This window comes from Poecile atricapillus, chromosome 5 (genome assembly GCF_030490865.1).
Source record: "Poecile atricapillus isolate bPoeAtr1 chromosome 5, bPoeAtr1.hap1, whole genome shotgun sequence".
Classification (NCBI taxonomy): domain Eukaryota; kingdom Metazoa; phylum Chordata; class Aves; order Passeriformes; family Paridae; genus Poecile; species Poecile atricapillus.
Genome location: NC_081253.1, coordinates 22,998,021 through 23,024,442, shown reverse-complemented (window position 1 = coordinate 23,024,442; position 26,422 = coordinate 22,998,021). Strand labels below are relative to the sequence as shown.

Sequence of the window (26,422 nt, the reverse complement as noted above, 5' to 3'; positions counted from 1 at the left end):
ATTTTGTTTCTTTTTTCCTGGCATGGTTGACTAATTCTTTCTTACTGCTTTTATAGAGCCTCCATCTTTCATCAGAACACTTGAACCTGCAGAGCTAGTGAAGGGAACAAACCCCATTCTTCAGTGTGAGGTTGCTGGCACTGGACCCTTTGAGATTAGCTGGTACAAAGACAAGAAGCAGATTCGGAGTAGTAAAAAATACAGGTTGACGTCTCAGAAGGCTGTTATTTCTTTGGAGGTGTCCTCATTTAATAGTGCAGATGTCGGTGAATATGAGTGTGTGATAGCTAATGAAGTCGGGAAGTGCATGTGCAGTGCCACATACATCTTGAAAGGTCAGTGGAAGAGAGAAAACACCACTTACTGAAGGGATTGGGAAAAACCTTATTTCATAAAATGTGTTTTCTTTGGATTTATGGGAGGCTGGGGAGACTGGGAAGAAAGAATATCTTCTTCTCTTGAAAATCTGTGTGTATCTTCCATCTTATCTGGCATCACACCTTGGGATTTGAAGAACATTGAGATTAATGGGCCATTAGCTCCCAGCTGGAAAAAACAGGTCTCCAACTTACCTGCTGTTTTGCTGAATTGCAAGATGTAGTGCACATACTGTCTTACAAAACTGTTTTTAAGTAGCAGATTTTATGTGATGATGTAATAGTAGATGAATATTTTTTTCTTGTCTCTCTTCTTTGAACTAGAACCACCATCTTTTGTTAAGAAAATCGAAAATGTGACAGCTCTGGCTGGAGATAGTGTTACATTACAGGCTGTGGTGAAAGGGTCAGAGCCTATTTCTGTGACATGGATGAAAGGCAAAGATATTATTAAAGATGATAACAATGTGAGAGTGTCATTTGATCACGGTCTAGCAACACTGCAAATTACTGGAGTCCAGCTGAGCTCTGGTGGCAAATACACCTGCGTGGCTGAGAATGATGCAGGAAGTCAGTCCTGCTTTGGTGAACTAGCAGTGAAAGGTCAGTGGAGAAGTGCTGTGATCCCTGCAGTCTCCCACCTGACAGGAGAAGAAATTTCCTTTTGTCCTTAACACCAGTTGTTTAATTCTGTTGTAGAACCTGCCAAAATAATTGAAAAAGCCGAAATGATCCAGGTTACAGCTGGGGAACCAGCTATTTTGGAGTACACTGTCACAGGCACTCCAGAGCTGAAAAGCAAATGGTTCAAAGATGGAAAGCCACTACCTGCCAGCAAAAAATATAGGATCAGCTTCAAAAATAACATTGCCCAGCTCAAGTTTTATGCCACTGAAATGCAGGACAGTGGTGAATACACCTTTGAGATATCCAATGATGTGGGCATCAGTTCTTGTACTACCAGCTTCACTGTGCTAGGTTGGTACTGCCTCTTTGCAAAGAGCCCTGTTGCTCTGCTCTGTGCCCAACAGAGCCAGAAGCAGAACAGCACTCTGATTTTGCTCATGTGTTCCTTTCTGTCATTTTTTTCCACTTTTAACAGATCGCACTCTCCCTCCCTTCTTTACTAAACCACTGAAGAATATTGACAGCGTCATTAGCTCCTCATGCCGCCTAGACTGCAAAATTTCAGGCTCTCTTCCAATGACTGTCTCATGGTTTAAGCAGGATACTGAGATCACTTCAAGTGCCAAGTACACAGTACACTTTGCAGAAGGCTCAGCATCTTTGGAAATAAAACATCTAGATGCAAATGATGCTGGGGTCTACATTTGCAGAGCCACAAACTCTGCTGGTAGCAAAGAGAGCAGTAGCACTTTGTTTATAAAAGGTTTGGCAATTTGTTTCATTTTTCTTGGAATTTTACTTATCTTGTGATAATACTTTTCTTTCCCAAAATACAAGCCCTCTCTTACTCTTAACAACTTTTTTCCTTTCAATGCAATCCAGAGCCACCTAGCTTCACTGTAGAACCACAGTCTCAAGATGTATTGCCTGCATCAACTGTACATTTCAAAGGAATGTTTAAAGGCACAACACCACTGACAGTGAAATGGTTTAAAGATGATACTGAGCTGGTGACAGGAGGAGCCTGCTACATTATGACAGAAGCATTAGCAAGTTACTTGGAGCTTTATGCAGTCAAACCAACTGATTCTGGAAAATACACCTGCAAAGTCTCCAATGTAGCTGGTTCAGTAACATGCAGTGCAAACTTATTTGTGAAAGGTTTGAATTCTTACTCTTATTTAAAATTCTAGCTGCTGGGTTAACACAGCAGCACTCTTTCCTGTGTTCGTTGTCCTGAACACTCTTCTTAAATCCACAGAACCTGCTGCCTTCAAGGAGAAGCTAGAGCCGACTCACCTGGTAAAGAAAGGTGGATATGCTGAGCTGACCTGTGAAGTCACTGGTACTCCTGAGATTAAAATCACGTGGTTCAAGGATGACAGAGAGCTAAAAGAGAGTGACAAATACAGGATATCTTTTACAAAATCTTTGGCAATACTCCATGTTTTGGAGGTTGATACTGAAGACAGTGGGGAATACATTTGCGAAGCCAAAAATGATGCTGGAAGAGATATCTGCAGTAGTGTTGTTACAGTTAAAGGTGTGTGTGACATCCAGCCACACCATTTGTATCTTTAAACTTAGTACAGTGGTACCAGCTTCAAAAGTATGATTAATGCAAATTGCTTTCTTTTTTGCACTGTAGAGTCACCTTATTTTAGCAAGGAGTTTCAATCCATGGAAGTCTTGAAGGATTCTGATGTGGTTTTGGAATGTGAGGTGCTTGGCACGCCTCCCTTTGAAGTGTTTTGGGTGAAAGATGATAAACCCGTGCGGAGCAGTAAGAAGCACAGAATAAGCATTGAGAAATCTTTGATTAGCCTCCACGTTTTCAGGTTTGATGCTTCTGATGTTGGCGAGTATCAGTGTAGAGTAACCAACGATGTTGGGAGCTGTCTCTGCCGCTCAGAGGTCACACTGAAAGGTTAGTGCAAGGTGCAGAACACCACTAGCATGCTCTTATCCCAGTGTGGTTTCCATGCCACACTCTTACACACCAGACTTGTACTTACATACCCACTTTCTCCCTGCCAGAACCTCCGCAGTTTTTGAAGAAGATAGAAAACATTAGCTCCCTTCGAGGGGGAACAGTTGTGTTTCAGGCTGCTATTAAAGGTTCCTTGCCCATCACTGTGTCCTGGTTGAAAGACAATGATGAGGTGATTGAAGACAACAATATCAAAATGACCTTTGTGAACAATGTTGCCACTCTTATGGTGAGATCTATTGAGCTGAAACATGATGGGAAATATTTCTGTCAGGCTAAAAACGAGGCAGGAATTCAGAGGTGCTCTGCTCTGCTGACTGTCAAAGGTTGGTCTTACCCTGAGGGCTTGCAATTATCTGAGATGGTTCCCTTTTGATTTTCACAGATGCAGTTAACACTCTATCTCCTTGTTTACAACAGAACCTGCTACAATTGTGGACAAGGCTGTGTCAATAGATGTGACTGAGGGAGACCCAGCAACCTTGCAGTGTAAATTTTCAGGAACAAAACCTATTACAGCCAAATGGTTCAAAGATGGCAAGGAACTGACATTGGGCCCAAAATATAAGATCAGCATTACAGATACCGTCTCAGTCTTAAAGGTGCTTTATGCAGATAAGAAAGATAGTGGAGAATACATTTTTGAAGTTCAAAATGACGTTGGGAGCAGTAGCTGTTCTGCCAGCATTAATGTCCTAGGTGTGTATGAGCTCTCTCTTATCATTGTTTTTAGATACAGAATCTTTTCTCCTGAGCTGACATCTGCCACAAACATGATTGAATTTCATATTTTATCTTTTTACTCTGTCTTGGATAGATCTCATTATACCACCTAAATTCACCAAAAAACTCAAGAAAATGGACAGCATTAAGGGGTCTTTTGTCCACCTGGAGTGCATAGTGTCTGGTTCACATCCCATAAGTATCCAGTGGTACAAGGATGGCCAAGAAATAACAGCAAGTGAAAAGCACAAATACTCTTTCCATGATAATACTGCATTTCTGGAAATAAATAAACTGGAAGGCACAGACAGTGGCTCTTACACCTGTGAAGCTACAAATAAAGCTGGAAGCAACCAATGCAGCGGGTTCTTAACAGTCAAAGGTTTGAGTTCCTTCTTTGTCTTGTGTTAGGTCTCTCATTCATAATTTTGGATTTCCCCATCTCAGAGTTATCTCCTTTCTTCTTTTTTGCATGTTATAGAACCACCATATTTTGTGGAAAAACCCCAGTCTCAAGAGGTTGTGCCCAATGCTAGGGTTCAGTTCAAAGCGCTGGTGAAAGGGTCTACTCCTATGCAGATAAAGTGGTTTAAAGACAGCCAGGAGCTCCTGTCTGGAGCCAGCCGATCTGTCTGGAAGGATGACACTTCTAGTGTTCTGGAGCTCTTCTCAGCTAGGACATCTGATTCTGGGAACTACACTTGTCAGATAAGCAATGATGTGGGGACTGCAACCTGCAAAGCAACTCTGTTTGTAAAAGGTGTGCAACCCAATCTTCTAATTTTTTTTGGTTCTGATTTTTCTGTGCAGTTTTGGTGGGAGGGGGAGGAAGCCTTTTAGCCTTTTTTTTTCTTTAAATTCTGGGATTTTTTTATTCCTACCTTGAATATAACAAAGCCTCAACTTCTCTGTCCATCTTCTAGAGCCCCCCAGATTTATTCAGATGCCAACTTCTGTAGTAGCTTTGCGTGACGGACAGTCCACCACTTTTGAGTGCCAGGTAGTAGGCACACCAGAGATCCACATTACATGGTACCTGGATGGGAATGAAGTGACTGACCAAGCTAAGTACGGCATCTCCTTCATAGATGGCTTAGCCACTTTGAGAATCACTCAAGCCAGAGTGGCAGATAGTGGGATTTATGTTTGTGAAGCCCACAATGATGCAGGTAGTGAGAGCTGCAGCATCGAGCTGAAAGTAAAAGGTTGGTTTTGAACATCTTGTCATCTCTGTCATGTATCTGGGGTGAGGAAGTAGGAGATACTTCTTCTCCCCTCAAAACTATTTAGGGTTACTATCTATTTTCCCCTCATTCTTCTTTATAGAGCCTCCAACCTTTGTTCGGGAGTTGCGTCCCACTGAGGTAGTGAAGGGTTCAGAGGCCACACTAGAATGTGAGGTGACTGGTACCCCTCCATTTGAGGTGAAGTGGCTGAAGAACAATAAGGAGATGTTCAGCAGCAAGAAATACGCCATCTCCACCAAAGAATCAGTATTTACTCTTAATGTGACTAACTGTGACATCTCAGATGTTGGTGAATATCAGTGTATTATATCAAATGAAGGTGGGAGCTGTTCTTGCAGCACAAGACTCAGCTTAAAAGGTCAGTCCTCTATGAAGCACACCTCAAACATTGTATGCCCCAGATAAAGTGTTGCAACTGGGATTACTTTATATGATCTCTCTTTCTTCTCTTCTCTTTCAACGACTTCTCTTCCAAACAACAAACAAAACTCACACCACAGAACCACCGTCTTTTGTCAAGAAGCTGGAGAACGTCACTAGCATTTTGAAAGGTGATGCAGTCTTTCAGTGCGTCGTAGCAGGTGCTCAGCCCTTATCTGTGTCATGGATAAAAGATGAGAAAATACTAGAAGACGATGAACACCACCACATTACCTTTGAGAACAGGGTGGCCACACTGAAGCTTACTAATGTTGACCTCAGCCACAGAGGGAGATATACCTGTCAGGCAAAGAATGAATCTGGCATGGAGAAGTGCTTTGCTTTGCTTTTTGTACAAGGTGTGTACAAGATGTGACCTTGATGAGTACTTGGAAAGTCAGTTCCCTATCTAAGTAGCTAACTGCTGTAATTTTTATACTCTTTATACCTCAGAGCCTGCACAGATCATAGAAAAGGCTAAATCACTTAAAGTCACTGAAAAAGACCCTGTGACTTTGGAGTGTACTGTGGCTGGGACACCAGAGCTCCGAATAAGATGGTACAAGGATGGCAAGCAGCTCCTGCCCAGTAGATACTACACAATGAGCTTTGAAAACAATGTGGCCAGTTTCAGGATCGAACCTGTATCGAAGGAGGATAGTGGTACATACAGCTTTAAGGTTGAAAATGACTTCGGAAGTAGCACCTGTGAAGCTGTTCTGACCGTGCTAGGTTTGTATTGCCAATCTATCAGGGAGGGAATGAAAAATAATCTCTGTGAAAGATAAGAAAGAAGTTAACAAGTGTATTTTTGCTATTTTTTGTGTTGGGCAGATCAATCAATTCCTCCTGTATTTATCAGAAAGCTAACCAAAAAGGATACCATTCTGGGATCGTCTATCCAAATGGAGTGCAAAGTCTCCGGGTCACTACCCATTGTTGCAAAATGGTTTAAGGACGGAAAAGAGATAACTGACAGTGCAAAATATAGAAGCCTGTGCCATGAAAACACTATGTCACTCGAAATTGCTAATCTAGAGCTGACAGACAGCGCAAATTACACATGCAGTGTCTCTAATGTTGCTGGAAATGATTCTTGCAGTGCTGTCCTGACTGTGAAAGGTTTGAAACTCTTTTACTGCTTCTTATCTCTGATAAGTGCTGGGAAAATACTTAAATCTTATGCTAACATAACACTCTTATACATCTTAATGTTAATACTGAAAACTTGGTCTCCATGCTTGCCTCACTGATCTTCTTCATTCTTGGACATTTGTGATGTAACTGTGTCTTTTTCTTAAAAACTGCAGAGCCACCAAGCTTCTTAGTAAAACCTGAAAGCCAGCAAGCCATACCAGATTCCACGGTGGAGTTTAAGGCCACACTGAAAGGAACACCACCCTTTACAGTAAAGTGGTTCAAAGAAGACTTAGAACTTGTATCTGGTCCAACTTGTTTCATTGGGATTGAAGGTTCAATTGGGTTCTTAACCCTCTATTCAGTGGATTCTTCTAGGAGTGGGCACTACACTTGCCATGTTTCAAATGACGTTGGCAGTGACTCTTGCACTACAACACTGATGGTAACAGGTGTGCAGTCTTTCTTGTTGTGTTGCTGTCTTTTTGTCTCCTTCTTCTCCTTCCTTTTTGCCAAGCTCACCTTGGTGATCTTTGATACACTGCCAAGTGAATTCCCTACCCTGTGTTTGCAACCCACAGTTGTTTGGCTCTTTTCCCACCTATTTTCTCTCCAGTATTAGTTCAGACCTTCCTGACCCCACTTTTTTTGGTTTTTTAGAACCCCCCAAGTTTGCTAAGAAGCTAGAGGCAGCAAAAGTAGTCAAGCAGGGTGACTCAGCCCGTCTTGAATGCAAAGTAAGTGGATCTCCAGAAATGAAAGTAGTGTGGTTCAGAAATGACCATGAAATTGTTGCCAGTGAAAAATTCCGGACATCATTCATTGACTCTGTGGCCGTGCTTGAAATGAATCATCTGAGCACTGATGAGAGTGGTGACTATATCTGTGAAGCTCACAACCCTGCCGGCAAAGCCAGCTGCAGCACCAAAGTCACAGTGAAAGGTTAGCTGTCCTCTTGTTCTCCGACTGCATCCAATTTTTTCCCTGGTGTTGTATCCCTTAGAAATACACAGGAACATGAGATTGATTCATTTCAGGGCTGCCCTGTTCTTCATGTTATGTTTGTTTTTTGATGCCCCCTCATCTTCTCTGCTAATGTGTAAACAAGAGAGATGATGTTCTTATGCAGATGAGCCCTAAGCTAGTTTTCCCCATTAATATCCGAGACAGTTCGTAGTGAGAATTGCTGTATCAAGGAGCTGAAATATGAAGAGAAAGAACAGACAAAAACTGACTAGTGTCAGTTTTACACCCTGTATGGGAGATTACTACCATGAGACTTGTACTCTCTCTGCCAAAGGTCACCCCTCTGTTTACCTTTTCTAAAGGGGAACTAAGGGCTCTTAATTCTCACCTTTGTGCGAGCTCATTTCATATTGTGCTCAGAAAATGAGAGAAGTCTTGCCCATTCTGTAGGTATTCTCAGCAGTCCCATTTTCCAGAAGCTGGTATCTGTAGATGCTTTGTCAATCAAAGAGCTTCAGACTACGTTCTAAATGTTCCTTTCTTCCCTTGTCAGAACCTCCTGTCTTTAGCAGGAAGCCTTCTCCAGTAGACATTGTCAAAGGATCTGAGGTTAGCCTGGAATGTGAGATTTCAGGAACACCTCCATTTGATGTTGCCTGGTACAAAGATAGGAGACAAATCCGCAGTAGTAAGAAGTACAAGGTTACAGCCAAAAACTACCACACGAGCGTTCACATTCTTAATGTCGAAGCTGCAGATGTTGGTGAATATCAGTGCAAAGCACAGAACGACGTAGGAAGTGACACTTGTATTTGCACTGTGAAGCTGAAAGGTAAAGTACTGGTACACATGTCTTCTGCAGCTCTTCCAAGGGTGCTGCATTGCTCTTCTTTGCAGAAACACTGTGAGTATTTACTATAACTGCTCTTTTTTCTTCAGAACCACCAAAATTCTTGACTAAAATAAACAGCATTACTGTTGTGGTTGGTGAACCAGTAGAGTTGCAAGCAAGAGTGGAGGGCTCCCAGCCAATTTCTGTGCAGTGGCTTAAAGACAAAGAGGAAATTATCAGAGAAAGTGAGAACACAAAGATCACATTTATGGAAAATATTGCAACTTTGCAATTTGTGCGCACAGAAACAAGCAGTGCTGGAAAATATACCTGTCAGATCAGAAATGATGCTGGAAGTCGCGAGTGTATGGCTACCTTAACTATTCTAGGTGGGTAAAAAGCACAAATTCATGGAAGTTTTTTTTAAAGTTAGCAACTTGGCTAACAGTATACAGCTATTTAGCTGTATACTTCACTTATGCCTCTGAGTTCAAAACAAACAAAATAGAGAATCCTTCTCTCCCCAACAACCAGAAGTCAGGTTCCTTATTTCCAGTTGTCCAGCAGTAGGATTGAAAGGAGCCACTCTGTATTTCTGTCACGTCTTCTGCTTATGTCTGCTTGAAGAGGGAGATTAAAATATTTGATATTTAAAATTAAAATATGCTTTAAAATTATTTAAAATATTTTAAAATATTTTTACTTAATTTTGGAAAGCATCTGAAATTTGCAGTTTAGAGTAACAAAAAGGATGTTAAAAACATCTGTAAAAAACTTCACACCCCAACAAATCAAAATTTCCTTAGTATCATATGTGCAAACCCCATCTCATAGTGCAATAATACTTACAGCTAATTCTACTCAAACCCTGATTTAACCATATATGTCACCCATCTCTCCTTCCAGAGCCTGCAGTCATTGTAGAGAAAGCAGAGCCAATGAAAGTTACTATAGGAGATGCCTGTACTTTGGAATGCAAAGTAGCAGGCACACCACAGCTTTCCACTGGGTGGTTCAAGGATGGCAAAGAACTGACCAGCAGCCAAAAATACAGAATCACTTTCCTCAATAATGTATCTACACTTAAAATTATGGATGCAGAAAAGGAAGATGGCGGACTGTACACTTTTGCTGTTCAAAACGACGTGGGGAAAAGCAGTTGTACAGCATCGGTTGATGTTTTAGGTTGGTTGGGTAGCTTATCTTCTATCTTTTACAAAAGCTTTTGTTTGGCCATATACTCTGTCTTTTCTTCCATTCTTTTACTCATTTTCTCTATAACCGTGGATTTATTATGTTTTCTTATGCAGATCGAATCATTCCTCCTTCTTTCACAAGAAAACTAAAGGAAACCCCTTGTGTTCTGGGTTCCTCAACACTGCTGGAATGCAAAGTGTCAGGTTCACCTCCTATTTCTGTTGCCTGGTTCCAAAATGGACTTAAGCTAGTCAGTGGAGAAAAACATCAAATCTCCTTTTCAGACAACCTATGTATTTTAGAAATTAATTCACTGAGCCACTCAGATACTGGCACTTACACCTGCAAAGCTACCAACACGGCTGGCTCAGATGAATGCAGTGCTGTATTGACTGTACAAGGTGGGTATATGATGATCAGGAAGCTCTCTGAGCTCTTCTTTTCTCTTTCTCTCTTGACATTATGAGTAGTCTTTTGTAAATATTCTTGGGAAAAATTATTGAAAAAGAAAGATTTTGCTCTTTATCTTCAGTAGGTGTGTGGAAAGGCCAGAGTTATGCTACAGCAATTTGTTTTATCTATCTTTTTCTTTTGTATATTTAGAGCCACCTTCTTTCGAGAGGACCCCAGAGCCTCTGGATGTATTGCCAGGCACAAGCATCACTTTCACATGTGTTGTCAGAGGAACCCCTCCTTTCAAGGTTAACTGGTTTAGAGGGGCCAATGAACTTGTGCCAGGGGACAAATGCAATATCTACTTGGAGGAGTCCGTTGTGGAGCTTGAGTTATTTGATGTAACTCCTCCCCAAAGCGGAGAGTACACTTGTCTAGTGACTAATGATGCTGGCAGGGTAAATTGTACAACACACCTTACAGTAAAAGGTTTGTAAAGATGACGTCTCTCCATTTACCTTAAATTATTGTTTCCTTCTTTCCATTTGGCATGTTGTGCTCAACATTTGTGACTTACCTTTCATTAGAGCCAGCTGTCTTTGTGAAGAAACTGAGTGATCAGTATGTGGAGCCTGGCAAGCCCATCATCCTAGAGGGCACTTACACAGGCAGCCTGCCCATCTCTGTGACATGGAAGAAAAATGGCCACACCATCACCCAATCTGAGAAGTGTAGCATCACCACCACAGAGAAATCCTGCATCCTGGAAATACTTGACAGCAGCAAAGAAGATGCAGGAGAATACACTTGCCATGTTGAAAATGAGGCAGGAAGAGATGTTTGTGAGGCTGTAGTCACTACCCTAGGTGTGTGCTCCCTCTGCTTCTTTTCCTTGCCATTTTTTCAAGTGTATTTTTTTCAAAACCTGGCACACAAGAAGCCTGACTAATTCCTTCTCCTTTTTTAGAACCTCCCTACTTTGTTACACACTTGGAACCTCTTGAGGTGTCAGTTGGGTCTTACACAACATTGCAATGCCACGTTGCTGGAACACCAGAAATTACTGTGTCTTGGTACAAAGGTGATACAAAACTCAGGTCTACTCCTGAGTATAAAGTGTTCTTTAAAGACAATATCGCTACACTTATTTTCAACAAGGTGGCTAGCAACGACAGTGGAGAATATATTTGCAAGGCTGAAAACAGTGTAGGAACTGCATCTACAAAGGCTCTCTTAACCGTTCAAGGTGATGATTTTTATATTAGTTTGCTAAAACTCTTTTTCTCTTGCAAAACTATAAAAAGGTTGATTCCTGGGTTGTATTTATCCTTTACTTGCTTTCTTCCAGAACGCAAACAACCACCTTCCTTTGCAAGAAAATTGAAGGACATTGAACACCCTGCTGGTTTACCCCTTAAGCTTATGTGCCGGCTCAATGGCTCAGAACCCATTACTGTCACTTGGCACAAAGATGGTGTGCTGCTGAAGGATGACCACAATGTGCACACATCCTTTGTAGATAACGTTGCAGTGCTACAACTGATGCGGACTGAGATGAACCATACTGGGCAATACTCCTGCACAGCCACCAATTCTGTGGGCACTGCCACCTCAAGTGCTAGGCTCACAGTGGCAGGTGTGTTGGCTTATAAAACTTTTACTTGGATCACAGGCTCCTCCCTCTTATTTCATGCAATGGTATCTGTGTGTTGGGTTAGCTTTTTTCTGAGGTATGAGTATTACATGGTTTTCTTGTGTTTCTAGAACCCAAGCAGGCACCTGTCTTCGACATCAAACCAGAATCTATTGATGTGCCTTTTGGAGAAAGTGCTGATTTTGAATGTCATGTTACGGGAGCCCAGCCCATACACATAACGTGGTCCAAGGATGGTCGGGAGATCCGAACTGGAGGAAATTTCAATATTACATTCACAGCCAACACAGCTCACCTTCGAGTGCTCAGAGTGGGTAAAGGAGACTCTGGCCAATATACTTGCCAAGCTAGTAATGAAGCTGGGAAAGACTTCTGCTCAGCCCAACTCAGTGTCAAAGGTATTAAGATCAAGTAATCTTTGTTTGTGCATTTTCTTTTTCTTGGGTAAAGAGATCTCTTTATGTTTGATCTTCTACCATTTCTAGTTTAGAAATATATAGAAAGTAGCTTCCCAGACTGCAAGCATAAATCATGTAATGACCTTCTCCCATTATACTGTGTAACTGCAGAAGCCTTGTGTGCCTGCAAAATCTCCAAGCAGAAAGGTACCTGTGTGAATCTGTTTGTACGGAGAGTTGTAGTCACACTGCTTTTTACTGTAATAGTTAAACTATAGTCACTGTGGTAGTCACTCATAGCAATTGCTATATGGAAAATTATTAGTAAATACAGCTCTACCTTGCATTTTTTGGCCTGCATAGGTGACTCTTTCAAATTTGCTAAAGATTTCAGTTGGAGTTCTGAATTGTTGATTTAATCTAGGCTATGAATTATTTAATTTCTTCATGCAGAAATATACTTTAAAGATGTGTAAGCAAGTGAAACAATCCCTACCGTGTTTCTGTTGTTCCCAGGGATGAAGGGCTTGTCAAATCTTCTATGTTGCCTGGGAGCCCTGTTACTTGTTACCACTCAAAGGTAACAGCAAAATTCAATTGGATGGAGCAACCATTCTCTGTGTATCTTTTACAGCTTCAACTGTCTGAAACAGCTGGGTCCAAAGCTGGCAGAACATAGTTTTAGTTGTCGTTTTTGCCTTCTTTTCTTCATCTTCTGTATTTCCTTGAGAGGAAACTCTGACTGGGGATGCAGCCAACTTCTGTAACAATTTTATTTTTGTGCTGTAGTACTCTTGTGCCTCCCAGAACTCTTGCTCAGCACTGTAGATTTCACAAGTATGTTGTCATTCTCTACATACTTATTCTGTTCTGCAGAACCTCCTAAGTTCATCAAGAAGCCTGAAGCTTTGCGGTTCGTGAAGCAAGGGGACACAGTTCAGCTTGAATGTAAAATCAGTGGCACACCAGAGATAAGAATTGTGTGGTACAAAAATGATCAGGCACTCCAGGCAAGCGACAGGCTGCACATGTCCTTTGTAGACTCCGTGGCAACGCTGACCATCTTGGGTGCCAGTGCTGAAGATGCTGGGGATTACATCTGTGAAGCCCACAACTCTGCTGGCACAGCCAGCTGCAGCACTTCAGTCACAGTGAAAGGTTAGCACGTGTCTCCACACTCCACCAGCATCCCTGACTGCCAGGCCTGCTCCCAGCTGCACATCCCACTGCTGCTGCAGCAGCTGGTGGCTGCTGAGCCAGTGTCTCTCCAGCTGCTCTTGCATTATAATATTGATGTGTTGAAACAGCAGAGATCAGGCAGGAAATTGTGGTGGGTGTTCGGCACTGTGCAGTCATTCCCTTGTGTTCCCGTTTAAATCAGTTGCAGGCTGAACAAGGCAAGCTTTTCAGATCGCAAGAGAAACATGGTCTAGATGGAACACCAGCCATGATGAGGGAGCTGGGAAGTATCCCAGCCATCCTCTGCCTCCTTTTTATACACAGTGATACTGACAGGAATGAAATTTAAGACGGAAGAGGAGGCTGTGTAGCTGAGCTTCATTGACTGTAGCTTTCATGACTAGAAAGAGCAGGGGGGGAAAGATGGAATATAAGATGGAATGTGACCCTAGAGTGCAGGGAGAGTGGCTTTTGGGGAAGGACACTGAGGGCTGATTCCAAACAGGTGCAGAAGTATCACATTTTCTGCCCTTTGGACTCTGAGTGCTGGGATTTTTTAGAGGTGAGGCCACATATTTAAAAGCTAAATATGTGTTTACAATATAAGCGTAGGCTCCCTTCCTGAATATGTTGCTTCCTGCTGCTATCCAGAAACCCACCAGAGAATGAAGCTCACACATTATGATGCAATTCTTTTTTTATAGAACCACCTGTTTTTAGCAAGGTGCCAAGCCCTGTGGACACTCTTAAAGGCTCAGATGTTATCCTTCAGTGCGAGATAGCAGGGACCCCACCCTTTGAGGTGGCTTGGTTCAAGGACCGGAGGCAGGTCAGGAGCAGCAAGAAGTTCAAGGTGACAGCAAAACACTCCGTTGCCAGTCTTCATATTCTCAATTTGGAATCTCAAGATACTGGAGAATATCAATGCAAAGCTATGAATGAGGTGGGAAGCGACACTTGCACCTGCCCAGTGAAATTCAAAGGTTTGTATACTAGAGGACCAATATCACTGCCCTCTTTCCTTGAGCTCCTGGCTGTCGCTCTTCCAAGCAAGCATTTATGATTAACTGTCCTCTGCCTCCTTCTTTTTTGCTATCAGAACCTCCACGGTTTGCCAAGAAGCTGAGTGACACTGCAATATTCATCGGGGAGCCAACAGCCCTGCAGGCAGTGGTGGAAGGATCCCCACCAATTTCTGTTGTCTGGCTCAAGGATAAGGGTGAAGTTATTAGGGAGAGTGAAAATGTTCAAATGTGGTTTATGGACAACATTGCAACTCTTGAGATTGCCAGTGCAGAGGGAACTGACGTTGGAAAGTACATCTGTCAGATCAAAAATGATGCTGGCATGCGGGAGTGCTCTGCCTTTTTACAGGTCCTAGGTGGGTATAGCCTACTCCACTATAGGTTCTGTGTCTTACAGCTTGCACAGGTGGCTCTACCAGCCTTTGCCTTCTGCTTACACCCTGTGCTCACATGTTTATGGGTAGATTTCCCTGTGACACACAGACCCCTCCCTTCCTATTTCAGAACCAGCAGTCATCTTAGAGAAGACCGAGCCGATCACAGTAATGGCTGGCAATCCTTTTACCTTGGAGTGCAAAGTAGGAGGAACACCTGAGCTTATCACCAAGTGGTACAAAGATGGCAGAGAACTGAAGAGTGACCGCAAATACCAAATTACCTTTTTCAACAATATATCCACTTTGAAAGTCTTTTCTGCAGACAGGGGAGATAGGGGCTTGTATACTTTTGAGGTGCACAATGAAGTGGGAGACAGCAGCTGCACTTCTTCAGTTGATGTTTCAGGTCAGCTCTATGTCTTTATTATTCACTCTTCTCTTTAAAGAAAGCTTTTATGTTTTCCCCTTTTCTTACCTTGAAAGAAACCTCAACACTTGTCTTCCTGTTCTTCTGCCCTGTCCTACTTAGATCGCCTTGTTCCTCCTTCATTCTCAAGAAAACTAAAGGAGACAAATGGGGTGCTGGGCTCCTCTGTGCTGCTGGAGTGCAAAGTATCTGGCACAGCTCCCATATCTGTGTCTTGGTTTCAAGACGGGAATGAGATTGTTAGTGGAGAAAAATATGAAATCTCGTTTTTGGATAATGTTTGTGCTTTGAAGTTGAATGCCCTGGATGTCACAGATACAGGGTCATATACATGTGTGGCAGCCAACGTGGCTGGATCTGATGAATGCAGTGCCTTCTTGACTGTACAAGGTCAGTGGAAGGATACTGCCATGCCTTCAACAAAATTCTTCTTCCCTCTTCTCTTTTTTTTCCTCTGGTTTCCCATGGTTTCTTTTTCATGGTTTGTTTGGTTTGGGGTTTTTTCCCATGGTTTCTTTTATTTTTTTCTTTCAAATCTTTCAAATCTGCTCATTTTCCTCCCCACAGAGAATCTCCTATTAACATCTTTCTCCCTCTTTCACTTCCTTGCATGATCCTTAGAACCACCTTCTTTTGTGAAGACACCTGATCCCCAGGAAGTTTTGCCTGGATCAAATGTGACATTCACCAGCTACATCAAGGGCAGTACTCCCTTCAAAGTGACCTGGTTCCGAGGCATCAGGGAGCTGGTGCCAGACAGCAACTGCTCCATCTCTCTCAATGAGTCTGTGGCACAGCTGCAGCTGTACAACGTGGAGCCAGGCCACAGTGGGGACTATGCCTGTGTGGTCACAAATGATGCTGGCAGTGCCTCATGTACAACACAGCTCTTTGTGAAAGGTGTGTTTGGGTGTGTGCATGAATGCACAGTTATCTTCATTCACTCCCTACCTGCAGCTCTTCCACATCTGTCCCTCTTACTATTGATTTATAACTCCTTACAGAGCCTGCAGTCTTTGTGAAGAAATTAAGTGATTTCAGTGTGGAGCAGGGGAAATCCATTGTGCTCGAAAGCAGCTACATTGGCACCCCTCCCATCTCTGTCACCTGGAAAAGAAATGGCATGCCCATTGCTCAGTCTCAACGTTGCAGTGTTACAACTACTGAAAAATCTGGCATTCTTGAAATCTTCAACAGCACAAAGAATGATGAAGGCGAATATACCTGTGAGGTGGCAAATGAGGCGGGTGGGGATGTTTGCCACAGCCTTGTGTCCATCTTAGGTATTCAGCACCCCTGATGCCCCTAATGAACCCCAGTGATGCTCTGCCTTTGCTCACCCCATTCTCTCCTTCCCTAGAACCACCTTATTTCATCACACACCTGGACCGTGTGGAGGTGAAGCTTGGTGAGCCCTTGACCTTAAAATGCCAGATTGGCGGTTCACCAGAAATCAAGGTGTCCTGGTACAAAGATGACACCAAGCTCAGATCAACACAGACTTACAAAATGCACTTCAAGAACAACGTGGCAACACTGGCATTCTCCTCTGTAGAGGATAGCAACATTGGAGAATATATCTGCAAAGCAGAAAATACCATCGGCTTTGCCACCTCCACAGCTTTGCTTGTTGTTAAAGGTGATGGGCCAAGAGCCACTCTTTGTGGGGTAGTTTGTAGGAACTCTTCGTTGTCTACAGAAACTGGGTTTTATTAATTTCAAAGATAATTAATTCTAGGTTGGCTTCCTACTGATGGTGGTGATTATTATTCTTTTGCAGAACGTCAACTTCCCCCTACATTCACCAGAAAACTTAAAGACATTCAGGAGGTGGTTGGTGCCCCAGTGACATTTGACTGCCGCATAACTGGCTCAGAGCCTATCCAGGTGTCTTGGTACAAGGATGGAGTTCTCTTAAGCGACACTGATAACATGCAATCAGCCTTCTTAAATAATGTTGCGACTTTACAGATATTAGAAACTAGTATGGATTACTGTGGCCAATATACTTGCTCAGCCCAAAATGCTCTGGGGACTGCCTCTTCCAGTGCCAAACTTCTCCTTACAGGTTTGTAGATCACACTTTAATGAAAACCTTTTGTATGTTTTTGCTCTTTTACTTCTCCACCCTTTTTCCCACTCTACCCATTGTATGGTGGCCAGGGACAATGGGCGTGGCATGGTGAGCCAGGCTTGGTGGTGAGCTCTGCCATGCTTTCCTCTTTACAGAACACTTACAACCTCCCTTCTTTGATGTCAAGCCGGTATCTATCGATGTGGCACTAGGGGAAAGTGCAACCTTTAAGTGCCACGTGACTGGTTCTGCTCCCATGAGGATTACTTGGACTAGAGACAACAGAGAGATTCGTCCAGGTGGCAACTACAAAATGACACTGGTGGAAAACACGGCCAGCTTGACAGTCCTCAAAGTTGGTAAAGGGGATGCTGGACTCTATACATGTACTGCCAGCAACAGTGTTGGAAAGGACGCGTGCGCAGCTCAGCTGGCTGTACAAGGTATTGCTGTGGGCTCTAGTGTTTATGAGGTTTTCTTTGCAAGGCAGATACCTGCAAAACACAGTCCTGAATGCAGACATGTGTGCAACTAACAATCTTTACAAGAGGTTACTCTGAGATGTCTTATTTCACTTAAATGTTATTGTAATACTTAAATACTTACATTTCTTCTGCTTTGGTATAGTACATGATTTTTCTTATCAAAGGCATTCTTCCACTGGAACATTAACTCTCCCTTATTACTTTGTTGCACCTTTATGAATGGTTCTGTTGAACAGAAAAATCTGTCTTTCTAAAGTCTTTCTCCAGCAGTGACAGTCACTAGATTGCTCAGAGGAGTGTAAGGAAACTGAGAGAAATTCAGTTCACTTATGAGGCTTAAAAGTATTTTTACTGCATGTGCCGCTCCTGCAAATAGCTTTGGTCTTTCACAGATTGAAAACATTTAAAATTGCTTTTCTAAGCAGCAAAACTGGGAAGTCTGAGAGCAGATTTGGTGACAAATATCCATCCCACCCAACACTTCACCTCTCCTTCTAGTGTGTGGATCTAAAAGTAAAATCTAACTTTATGAATGGCTCAGACTGTCTTGGTGCAAGTGACACATGTATATTAGTGCAATTTCCTCAATGTAGGTGGGAACATATTTATAGCTATACAGGATATTTCAATCTTACTGATTTTATAAAAGAAGAAATATAACATACAGTGCTTAGATCATGCCTGAGTTAAAAGGTCCCTGTTACTTTAGTGGTTTCTTTCCTCTTTTTTTTCCTGAGAAGTTTTCTCGGTATTACTATTTTATTTTTTGACTGTGAATTTCCTGACACTCTCTAGTGTCAGTATTCTTTAAAATTTTTACAGTTTCCCCAGACTGTAAGATAAGTGATGTTGATTTTTTCCAACCGATTTCTATAAAACTTGAAAGGGCAATCTCTTTGGGCACATTGATTTGCATGCATTTAATTTGAGCATATACTATCTCACTTCGATGATATGCAGCCTTATGTTTATAGAATTATGATCTTTCTTTTAGCAGACCTTGAAAATCTCACAGCTTTTTATTAACTTTCTCACTCTAGCATCTGATGTTCACAATCTGTGGTTTTAATAATTGTTTTATTGCAATTATATTTATATATATTTAATATATTGCAGTTCTAGAACTGCTTTACATTCTACATATATACCTTACTAATGTGTATATCCTCATTTTTTGAAAGGAGTGGAATCAGAGTGTGACTACTCAGCAGCTGTTAGTGTGCAGATAGATAATCAAATCTTTCTCAAAGTGAAATCCAATAGCAAATTGCTAAGGTTCCAGGAGTTCTGATATCAACAAATCATCATTTCTATTTTTAGAAACTCAGGAAGTTTTGTTTCTAGCAACACAGGATGTTCTGCAACCGTCCCACATGCTGAAATAGTCCACAATTATTTATTCTTCCTACACTTTACAGACAGTAACATAAAGAGGCACTTCATCCTGTTTTGCAGAGAGATTTGTTTGTTGTGCCCACGTTACCACCTCTTGGTTTTACTAGTTGTATCTTTCATCTATGAGCATTCAGTCTTGTGATTCTAATCATCTAGATGGTACTTTTCATCAAAAGTATCAAACTTCCACTCCTTTCCTCTCCTTATGGAACAAAATGTAACTATCTGTTTTACTTTTCAATCATAGGACGTTTAACACCAATGTCTGTAATACCAGCCATCTCATAATTCTCCTCAGCATGGTTATTTCTAAGCTCTTTTGTTTGCTACTTAAACTCCTTTACTTTTATTCCTTATGTGCAACTTTATTTTCAGTTTTGCATTAAATGTGTGTGGGGTTATAATGCAGATACGTTTATTGACTACATTAATTATTAATCACAGGATATAAAGCAATTGCTGTAATACTCAACATAAATGCTTTTAATAGCATTTCTTGTCTGAACAGTTGTATTCTTGCAGTTGCATCAGGAATTTTGATTACTCATGCATAGCAAGAGCATATTTTGTGAAGAAAACCACATATATCAACTAATCTGTAATGCATACAAGGAGAGGTACAGTGGATAAACTAAGGAGAAACTCATTGAAATATAGAGAACTTGTTTGCTTTTTAATCTGGATTTTGGATCAACTTGAAATCATAAAAAAAAATTCATACCAATTGCAAAATCAGAATTGTTATTTAAGTCCCTAAACAGTTTACAGTTTCAGTTACATATCTCCCTGCTTATTGAAACAATTAGTGCAGTTTAAAGCATCATCTCCCCTTTTTGGCTTTCCAGAACCACCAAGGTTTATTAAGAAACTAGACTCCTCAAAACTTGTGAAACAGCACGATTCTACAACATATGAATGCAAAATTGGTGGATCTCCAGAAATCAAAGTCACCTGGTACAAAGGTGAAACTGAAATCCATCCCAGTGAAAAATACAGAATGTCCTTTGTGGATTCAGTGGCAGTCATTGAAATGCACAACCTCAGTGTTGAAGACAGTGGTGACTACACTTGTGAAGCTCAGAATCCAGCGGGTAGTGCAAGCACCAGTACTACACTGAGAGTAAAAGGTCAGAATCTCAACTCTTTCCTTCCCTTTCTAACTGTGAGGGTCCTCCTTTAGGAAAAGCTCTTAAATCCCACTTTCTTTCGTCAGAGAGGCCAAAACCTGTCTGAGTAGATGGCAAATCTCTTGTCTGTTTTTGATCTTGGTGGCATATCTTTCTTATCTAGTGTTTGTCTTTGCTATTCGCCATCAGAAGAGTTACTTGAATCTTCTTTCCTCTTGAATCTCTTATGCTTAAATAACACATACGATAACTAATTTTTCTTTTTTCCAGCACCCCCCATTTTTACCAAGAAGCCCCATCCAGTTGAGACCCTGAAAGGGTCTGATATTCACCTGGAGTGTGAGCTTCAGGGCACTCCTCCGTTCCAGATTTCATGGTATAAAGACAAACGAGAAATTCGGAGCAGCAAGAAGTATAAGGTCATGTCTGAGAACTACATAGCTAGTCTTCACATTCTCAGTGTGGATACTGCAGATGTTGGTGAATATCACTGTAAGGCTGTAAATGATGTGGGAAGTGACTCCTGTATTGGCTCTGTAACACTAAGAGGTTTGTACGAAGATTGGCATCTTCTTGGCATTTCTTTGTTCCTGCAATTCTTCTCCTACTTTTCCGCTCCTGGCAGAGTTCTTTACTGTTAAATATCTTCTCTTAAATAGCACCACCAACCTTTGTGAAGAAGCTGAACGATGTTACTGTCGTAGTTGGGGAGTCGGTTGAACTGCAGGCTGCCGTACAAGGATCACAGCCCATTTCTGTTCTGTGGTTGAAAGACAAAGGGGAAATCATCAGAGAAAGTGATAATCTTTGGATGTCCTACTCAGAAAATGTTGCAACTATGCAGATTGGAAATGCAGAACCAACCAATGCTGGGAAATACATTTGTCAGATAAAAAATGATGCTGGAGTTCAGGAATGCTTTGCCATGCTGAAAGTGCTAGGTTGGTAGCATGAGATAAAAAACACAACATGTTTTAAGATGCTTTAAAATTTAAATCTTAATCAAAATAATAGCTATTTCATTGTTCTAAATATTTTTCTGACTTGCATTTCATTGCAGAACCTGCAGTCATTGTAGAGAAGCCAGGCCCAGTCAAAGTTACAGCTGGAGACTCTTGTACTCTGGAATGCACAGTAGATGGCACACCAGAGCTTACTGCTAGGTGGTTTAAGGATGGTAATGAACTGTCCACTGACCATAAATATAAAATCAGTTTCTTCAACAAAGTATCTGGGCTTAAGATCCTCAATGCAACACTAGAAGACAGTGGAGAATATACTTTTGAGGTGAAAAACAGTGTTGGTAAAAGCAGCTGCACAGCTTCAGTGCACGTTTCAGGTTAGTCAACTACTGTTTCTGAGTCACCTCTGATCCTTTAGTTCTTTTACAAAGCCTTCGGATAGCAAAGTGGTTTTTGTGATTGACAACTTAAGGGAGTTGTATAATCCTAGGAGTATTTGGTATGCCACTTCGACAGACATCAAGAATAGATGCCTACCTAAACTCTGAGGGGCAGGAATTATTGAAAGGACTTGATTTCTTCAGCTTTAATCTACATGTTGTCTTGGACAGCTGGTGCAATATTGTTGCTTACGAAAAAGAACAGCAGAAATAAAAGGTGTTCCTCAAAGGTTGTGAATCAAAGTTCCAGCATGTAGTTAACCACTGGCTATTTTTCAAATACTTAGAAGTGTCATAGTATATTGCCAAAGCAGATACAGCAAAAGAAAGGTCACTTATTTTATTATGCACAGAGAACTTCCTGCATTTTAAGAACCCTGTATGGTAATTATAATTTTTATTTTTATTTTGAAACAAATGCAGATCGTATTATACCTCCTTCTTTCACAAGAAAACTGAAAGAAACATATGGTCAGCTGGGTTCTTCTGCTGTACTGGAGTGCAAAGTTTATGGGTCACCACCCATTCTGGTTTCCTGGTTTCATGATGGACAAGAGATTACCAGTGGAGAGAAGTATCAGGCTACTCTTACAGACAATACCTGTTCTCTGAAAGTGAATGGACTTCAGGAGTCTGATATGGGAACTTATTTGTGCACAGCTACTAATGTAGCTGGGTCTGATGAATGCAGCGCATTTTTGAGTGTTAGAGGTCAGTATCAGTAAGAAGCCAGAATCAGAAGGTCCAAATTTCTTTTCAGAAAGATTTCATTCTTTCTTTGTTGAATATTTCTGACTACTGTGATCTTCAAAAGAAGTTCAAATGTACTTCTTCTTTGTCTCTTTTATTTGTGTGCTTAGAACCACCATCTTTTGTGAAGAAACCTGAACCACTGGATGTTTTATCTGGGGCAAATATAACCTTTACTAGTATTGTAAAAGGTTCCCCTCCATTGGAAGTTAAATGGTTTAGAGGCAGTGTTGAGCTAGTACCAGGACCCAGATGCAATATCACCTTGCAAGATTCAGTTGCAGAACTGGAGCTGTTTGATGTACATCCACTCGAGAGTGGAGACTACACCTGCCAGGTCTCTAATGAGGCAGGGAAAATTTCTTGCACTACACATCTTTTTGTCAAAGGTTTGTCCAGACTACTGCTTCTTATACTTTTACTTTATACTTATACTCTTATACTTTTTGATCACTTGGCTTTATTTAATTTGTTTTCTTCCTGTTGTTCATTATAGAACCAGCCAAATTTGTGAAGAAAGTGAATGATTTAAGTGTAGAGAAAGGGAAAAATTTAATCTTGGAATGCACATACATGGGTACTCCACCGATTTCAGTGACATGGAAGAAAAATGGAGTGAAAATAATGCACTCTGAAAAGTGTAGCATCACCACTACAGACACATCTGCTATACTGGAAATCCCGAGCAGCAAACTAGAAGACCAGGGGCAATATTCTTGTCATATTGAAAATGATTCTGGGAAAGATTCTTGTCATGGTACAATCACAATACTAGGTGCGTCAAACCAGCATCACTTCAACAAGTCTTATTTGAACTACTAATGGTCATCATTCAATATATTTTTATGCTAATGCTGTGTCTTTGTCCTTCAGAACCACCTTACTTCATTACACCCTTGGAGCCAGTGCAGGTGACTGTTGGGGATTCTGCATCCTTACAGTGCCAGGTTGCTGGAACACCAGAAATGATTGTGTCATGGTACAAAGGCGATACAAAGCTGAGAGGAACCGCTACTGTGAAAATGCACTTTAGGAACCAAATTGCTACTCTGGTTTTCAGCCAGGTAGACAGTAGTGACAGTGGGGAGTACATCTGCAAAGTAGAAAACTCTGTTGGGGAGGCTTCTTCATCATCTTTGCTTACAGTTCAAGGTGAATATTTCCATTTTAAATATAGGGAAATGGCCTATTTTTCTTAAATATGCTTTTCTATTTAAAAAATCAATTGCCTCTTCTTCATAAAACACTTTACTGTTTCTTGATGTGTAAGGTACCCTGTGGCACTGTCTTCTATTAACAAAAGCCCACCAGTAAAGCTAATTATAAATACAGCACTTACTGACCACAGCTCTTCTGCAGCCTCTGTATCTTCCATCCTTATTCAGGATATTGCTTTGATTGTTTCCGGTAGTAGCAGTCCTGAGGCTCATTGGGTCTAAGAGGAAAAAAAAAGAGACCTCTCTTCCTGCAACCATATGCACAGGGCTCTTTACAACAAGTTCAAAATAAATGATATCACTGTACAATACTTGTTCTCTTACAGAGCGTAAACTTCCTCCTTCTTTTACACGAAAATTAAGAGACGTTCATGAAACTGTTGGCTTACCAGTCGTGTTTGATTGTGGCATTGCTGGCTCAGAACCCATCGAAGTATCTTGGTTTAAAGACGGTGTGCGTGTAAAAGAGGACTACAATGTTCACGCGTCCTTTGTAGATAATGTAGCAACTCTCCAGATCTTGAAGACAGATAGGAGCCATATTGGGCAATACACCTGCACAGCTGTCAATGCTATGGGGACTGCTTCTTCTAGTGGCAGGCTTGTCCTTACAGGTTGGTGGGCTGTGAAATATTTAATGGAAATGTCTTAAAACTGTGTTTTTCTGTATATATGGATTTAATATTGTACAAAAGATCCTTATTTCACACAGTTTTAAAGAAGATTGAGATTTTTAAGTGATTTTTTTTATTTCTTTCACTCTTCAGAAGGGAAGACTCCTCCATTCTTTGACATCCCACTTACACCTGTGGATGGTATTATTGGAGAAAGTGCTGATTTTGAGTGTCACGTTTCTGGAACACAGCCTATTAGAGTCACTTGGGCAAAAGATAACCAAGAAATTAGAACAGGAAAGAACTATCAGATCAGTTATGTAGACAACACAGCCCATTTGACCATCTTGAGAGTTGACAGGGGAGATTCTGGAACATATACATGCTATGCTAGCAATGAAGTTGGAAAGGACTCTTGCACAGCTCAACTGGCTGTTAAAGGTACTGAAGAGCTAATACATTGTGTTTACATTTTTCTTCCTTCAGTTATAAAGGAAGGTGGACTTATTACTGCAAGATAACTTTGAGAAAACTTTTGAGATGTAGCCCAAGAGTACCTATGTGGAGGTACCTATGAATGTTTTAAGAGGATTAGGAAGGGTCTCGAACAGCAGTGGGAAGGGAAATAAAGCATTTTCTTTGGCCTACTTTCTCAATAGGCTCTGGCCTATTTCTTCCTTAAGAACTTGACAAAACTCTTGGGGTTACTTAAATGGTGTATGACTTAAATCAATGTCAGAGAAATTTTCTTTCCAACAGTAAAATATAGTGACAGTGACTGTAAGAGCAAGACTCCTGCTGTTTATCTTAGCATAATCTCACTTAAAAATATATCCAGTTTAAATGAGAATAAATATCAGTTCCCCAATGTTCATATTTTTCTTGAAGCATTGTCTTTAGGATTTTTCACCTCAAGATAGATTCACAGAATTTATGTTCTTTTTTTACAGAACGAAAAACTCCTCCTACTTTTACTAAGAAACTGTCTGAAGCAGTAGAAGAAACAGAAGGGAATGAACTTAAACTTGAGGGTCGTGTTTCTGGCTCTCAGCCTTTGACTGTTGCTTGGTATAAAAACAATCAGGAGGTCCATTCAAGTGCTCACTGTGAAATATCTTTCAAAAACAATACCTTGCTTTTGCATATAAAGACCGTAGAGCAATCAGATGCTGGTTTATATACCTGTAAAGTGTCCAATGAAGCAGGAAGTGTGTTGAGTACATCTTCTGTTGTTATCAGAGGTTGGTTGAAGTCTTGTTTTTCTTTGCTTCCTGCTTTTCTTTGTTTTATTTAGCTCCAAGTATATCACTTGTTTCCTATGAACTGGTTTTACTTACCTTAACAGCAGTGATTTGTCCAGAGATGGACATAAACCACAATGTCAAGAAATAATTTTATTTTTTGTGAAAATTTTTTTCCAGGAGAAGCTTCTTTTTCACTATTTGCTATGACTGATTTAAATTGAAAATTGAAATCTTTGTGAAACTTCTGTTGATTTTTTAAACATTCTCTTTCAATGAAGTAGCAGAGTGTTTGTGCAAAGAAATCTAAGCTTAGGCAGTGTTGACACTGCATTGTGGTAGCATAACACTTCATCATAATAGTCTTGCAGGAAATTGCTGGTTAATTTCTTTAAATATTTTTATATAGTTTTGCAGCCTAATGGTGCTTTAGTTCTCATACTATTGTTTGTGTGCAAAGGTTCTTTCTGAGGGGATAAAGATATTTATATAGGAAATATGCTGTTATAATCTCTTGGTATTTATTTAATTTTATAACATTATGATTGACATTCTCAGACCTCTGTTTATCATCCTCTATTCCTTGCCATTACCTCCTTAGGAATCACGTGTAGCTCTTTCTCTTATATTCTTCATCATCCTTTCCTGAGTATTTACTCAAGCATTTTCATATTCCAGAACCTAAAAAGCCTCCAGTGTTTGACCAGCCTCTTCAGCCAGCAGCAGCAGAGGAAGGTGATACCATACAGCTTAGCTGTCATGTTCAGGGATCACAGCCAATCCGGATCCAGTGGCTGAAGGCAGGAAGAGAAATAAGAGCTTCAGACAGATGCAACTTCAGCTTTGCTAATGGAGTAGCTCTTCTAGAACTTGCTGCAGTTACCAAATCAGATTCAGGAGAATATGTATGCAAAGCTTCAAATGCAGCTGGCACTGATACTTGCAAATCTAAAGTGACAGTCAAAGGTACAGTAACATGAAGAATATAAGACATATGATGAAAATGTCAACCAAAACTCCATCCCACTTTTTTTTTTTCCTGTGGACCAAAAAAGCTCATAATCTAGTAACAAATATTTACTTCTAGGTTTTTGTAAAATCATAGAATCTGGTAAAACAGTATTAAACCATAGCTTATATATCAATAG

General features: G+C 40.9%; 1 protein-coding gene across 1 annotated transcript in view; it reads left to right on the top strand.

Moving 5' to 3' along the window:
• The window catches only part of TTN (titin), a 240,302-nt gene that overhangs the window by 57,032 nt on the left and 156,848 nt on the right, over positions 1 to 26,422 (top strand). The window contains exons 47-95 of the mRNA XM_058840325.1: positions 57 to 335; positions 702 to 980; positions 1,077 to 1,355; positions 1,480 to 1,767; positions 1,887 to 2,165; positions 2,266 to 2,547; positions 2,653 to 2,931; positions 3,042 to 3,320; positions 3,415 to 3,693; positions 3,812 to 4,099; positions 4,199 to 4,477; positions 4,641 to 4,922; positions 5,044 to 5,322; positions 5,465 to 5,743; positions 5,838 to 6,116; positions 6,219 to 6,506; positions 6,695 to 6,973; positions 7,182 to 7,463; positions 8,041 to 8,319; positions 8,427 to 8,708; positions 9,226 to 9,504; positions 9,630 to 9,917; positions 10,120 to 10,398; positions 10,497 to 10,775; positions 10,877 to 11,155; positions 11,258 to 11,545; positions 11,674 to 11,961; positions 12,838 to 13,119; positions 13,845 to 14,123; positions 14,240 to 14,521; positions 14,670 to 14,948; positions 15,072 to 15,359; positions 15,591 to 15,869; positions 15,974 to 16,252; positions 16,330 to 16,608; positions 16,750 to 17,037; positions 17,199 to 17,486; positions 19,769 to 20,050; positions 20,321 to 20,599; positions 20,710 to 20,991; positions 21,111 to 21,389; positions 21,876 to 22,163; positions 22,313 to 22,591; positions 22,699 to 22,977; positions 23,076 to 23,354; positions 23,746 to 24,033; positions 24,187 to 24,474; positions 24,984 to 25,274; positions 25,953 to 26,240. Of these exons, the coding sequence (XP_058696308.1) occupies positions 57 to 335; positions 702 to 980; positions 1,077 to 1,355; positions 1,480 to 1,767; positions 1,887 to 2,165; positions 2,266 to 2,547; positions 2,653 to 2,931; positions 3,042 to 3,320; positions 3,415 to 3,693; positions 3,812 to 4,099; positions 4,199 to 4,477; positions 4,641 to 4,922; positions 5,044 to 5,322; positions 5,465 to 5,743; positions 5,838 to 6,116; positions 6,219 to 6,506; positions 6,695 to 6,973; positions 7,182 to 7,463; positions 8,041 to 8,319; positions 8,427 to 8,708; positions 9,226 to 9,504; positions 9,630 to 9,917; positions 10,120 to 10,398; positions 10,497 to 10,775; positions 10,877 to 11,155; positions 11,258 to 11,545; positions 11,674 to 11,961; positions 12,838 to 13,119; positions 13,845 to 14,123; positions 14,240 to 14,521; positions 14,670 to 14,948; positions 15,072 to 15,359; positions 15,591 to 15,869; positions 15,974 to 16,252; positions 16,330 to 16,608; positions 16,750 to 17,037; positions 17,199 to 17,486; positions 19,769 to 20,050; positions 20,321 to 20,599; positions 20,710 to 20,991; positions 21,111 to 21,389; positions 21,876 to 22,163; positions 22,313 to 22,591; positions 22,699 to 22,977; positions 23,076 to 23,354; positions 23,746 to 24,033; positions 24,187 to 24,474; positions 24,984 to 25,274; positions 25,953 to 26,240 (13,824 nt within the window). The remainder of the gene's footprint in view (positions 1 to 56; positions 336 to 701; positions 981 to 1,076; positions 1,356 to 1,479; positions 1,768 to 1,886; positions 2,166 to 2,265; positions 2,548 to 2,652; positions 2,932 to 3,041; positions 3,321 to 3,414; positions 3,694 to 3,811; positions 4,100 to 4,198; positions 4,478 to 4,640; positions 4,923 to 5,043; positions 5,323 to 5,464; positions 5,744 to 5,837; positions 6,117 to 6,218; positions 6,507 to 6,694; positions 6,974 to 7,181; positions 7,464 to 8,040; positions 8,320 to 8,426; positions 8,709 to 9,225; positions 9,505 to 9,629; positions 9,918 to 10,119; positions 10,399 to 10,496; positions 10,776 to 10,876; positions 11,156 to 11,257; positions 11,546 to 11,673; positions 11,962 to 12,837; positions 13,120 to 13,844; positions 14,124 to 14,239; positions 14,522 to 14,669; positions 14,949 to 15,071; positions 15,360 to 15,590; positions 15,870 to 15,973; positions 16,253 to 16,329; positions 16,609 to 16,749; positions 17,038 to 17,198; positions 17,487 to 19,768; positions 20,051 to 20,320; positions 20,600 to 20,709; positions 20,992 to 21,110; positions 21,390 to 21,875; positions 22,164 to 22,312; positions 22,592 to 22,698; positions 22,978 to 23,075; positions 23,355 to 23,745; positions 24,034 to 24,186; positions 24,475 to 24,983; positions 25,275 to 25,952; positions 26,241 to 26,422) is intronic.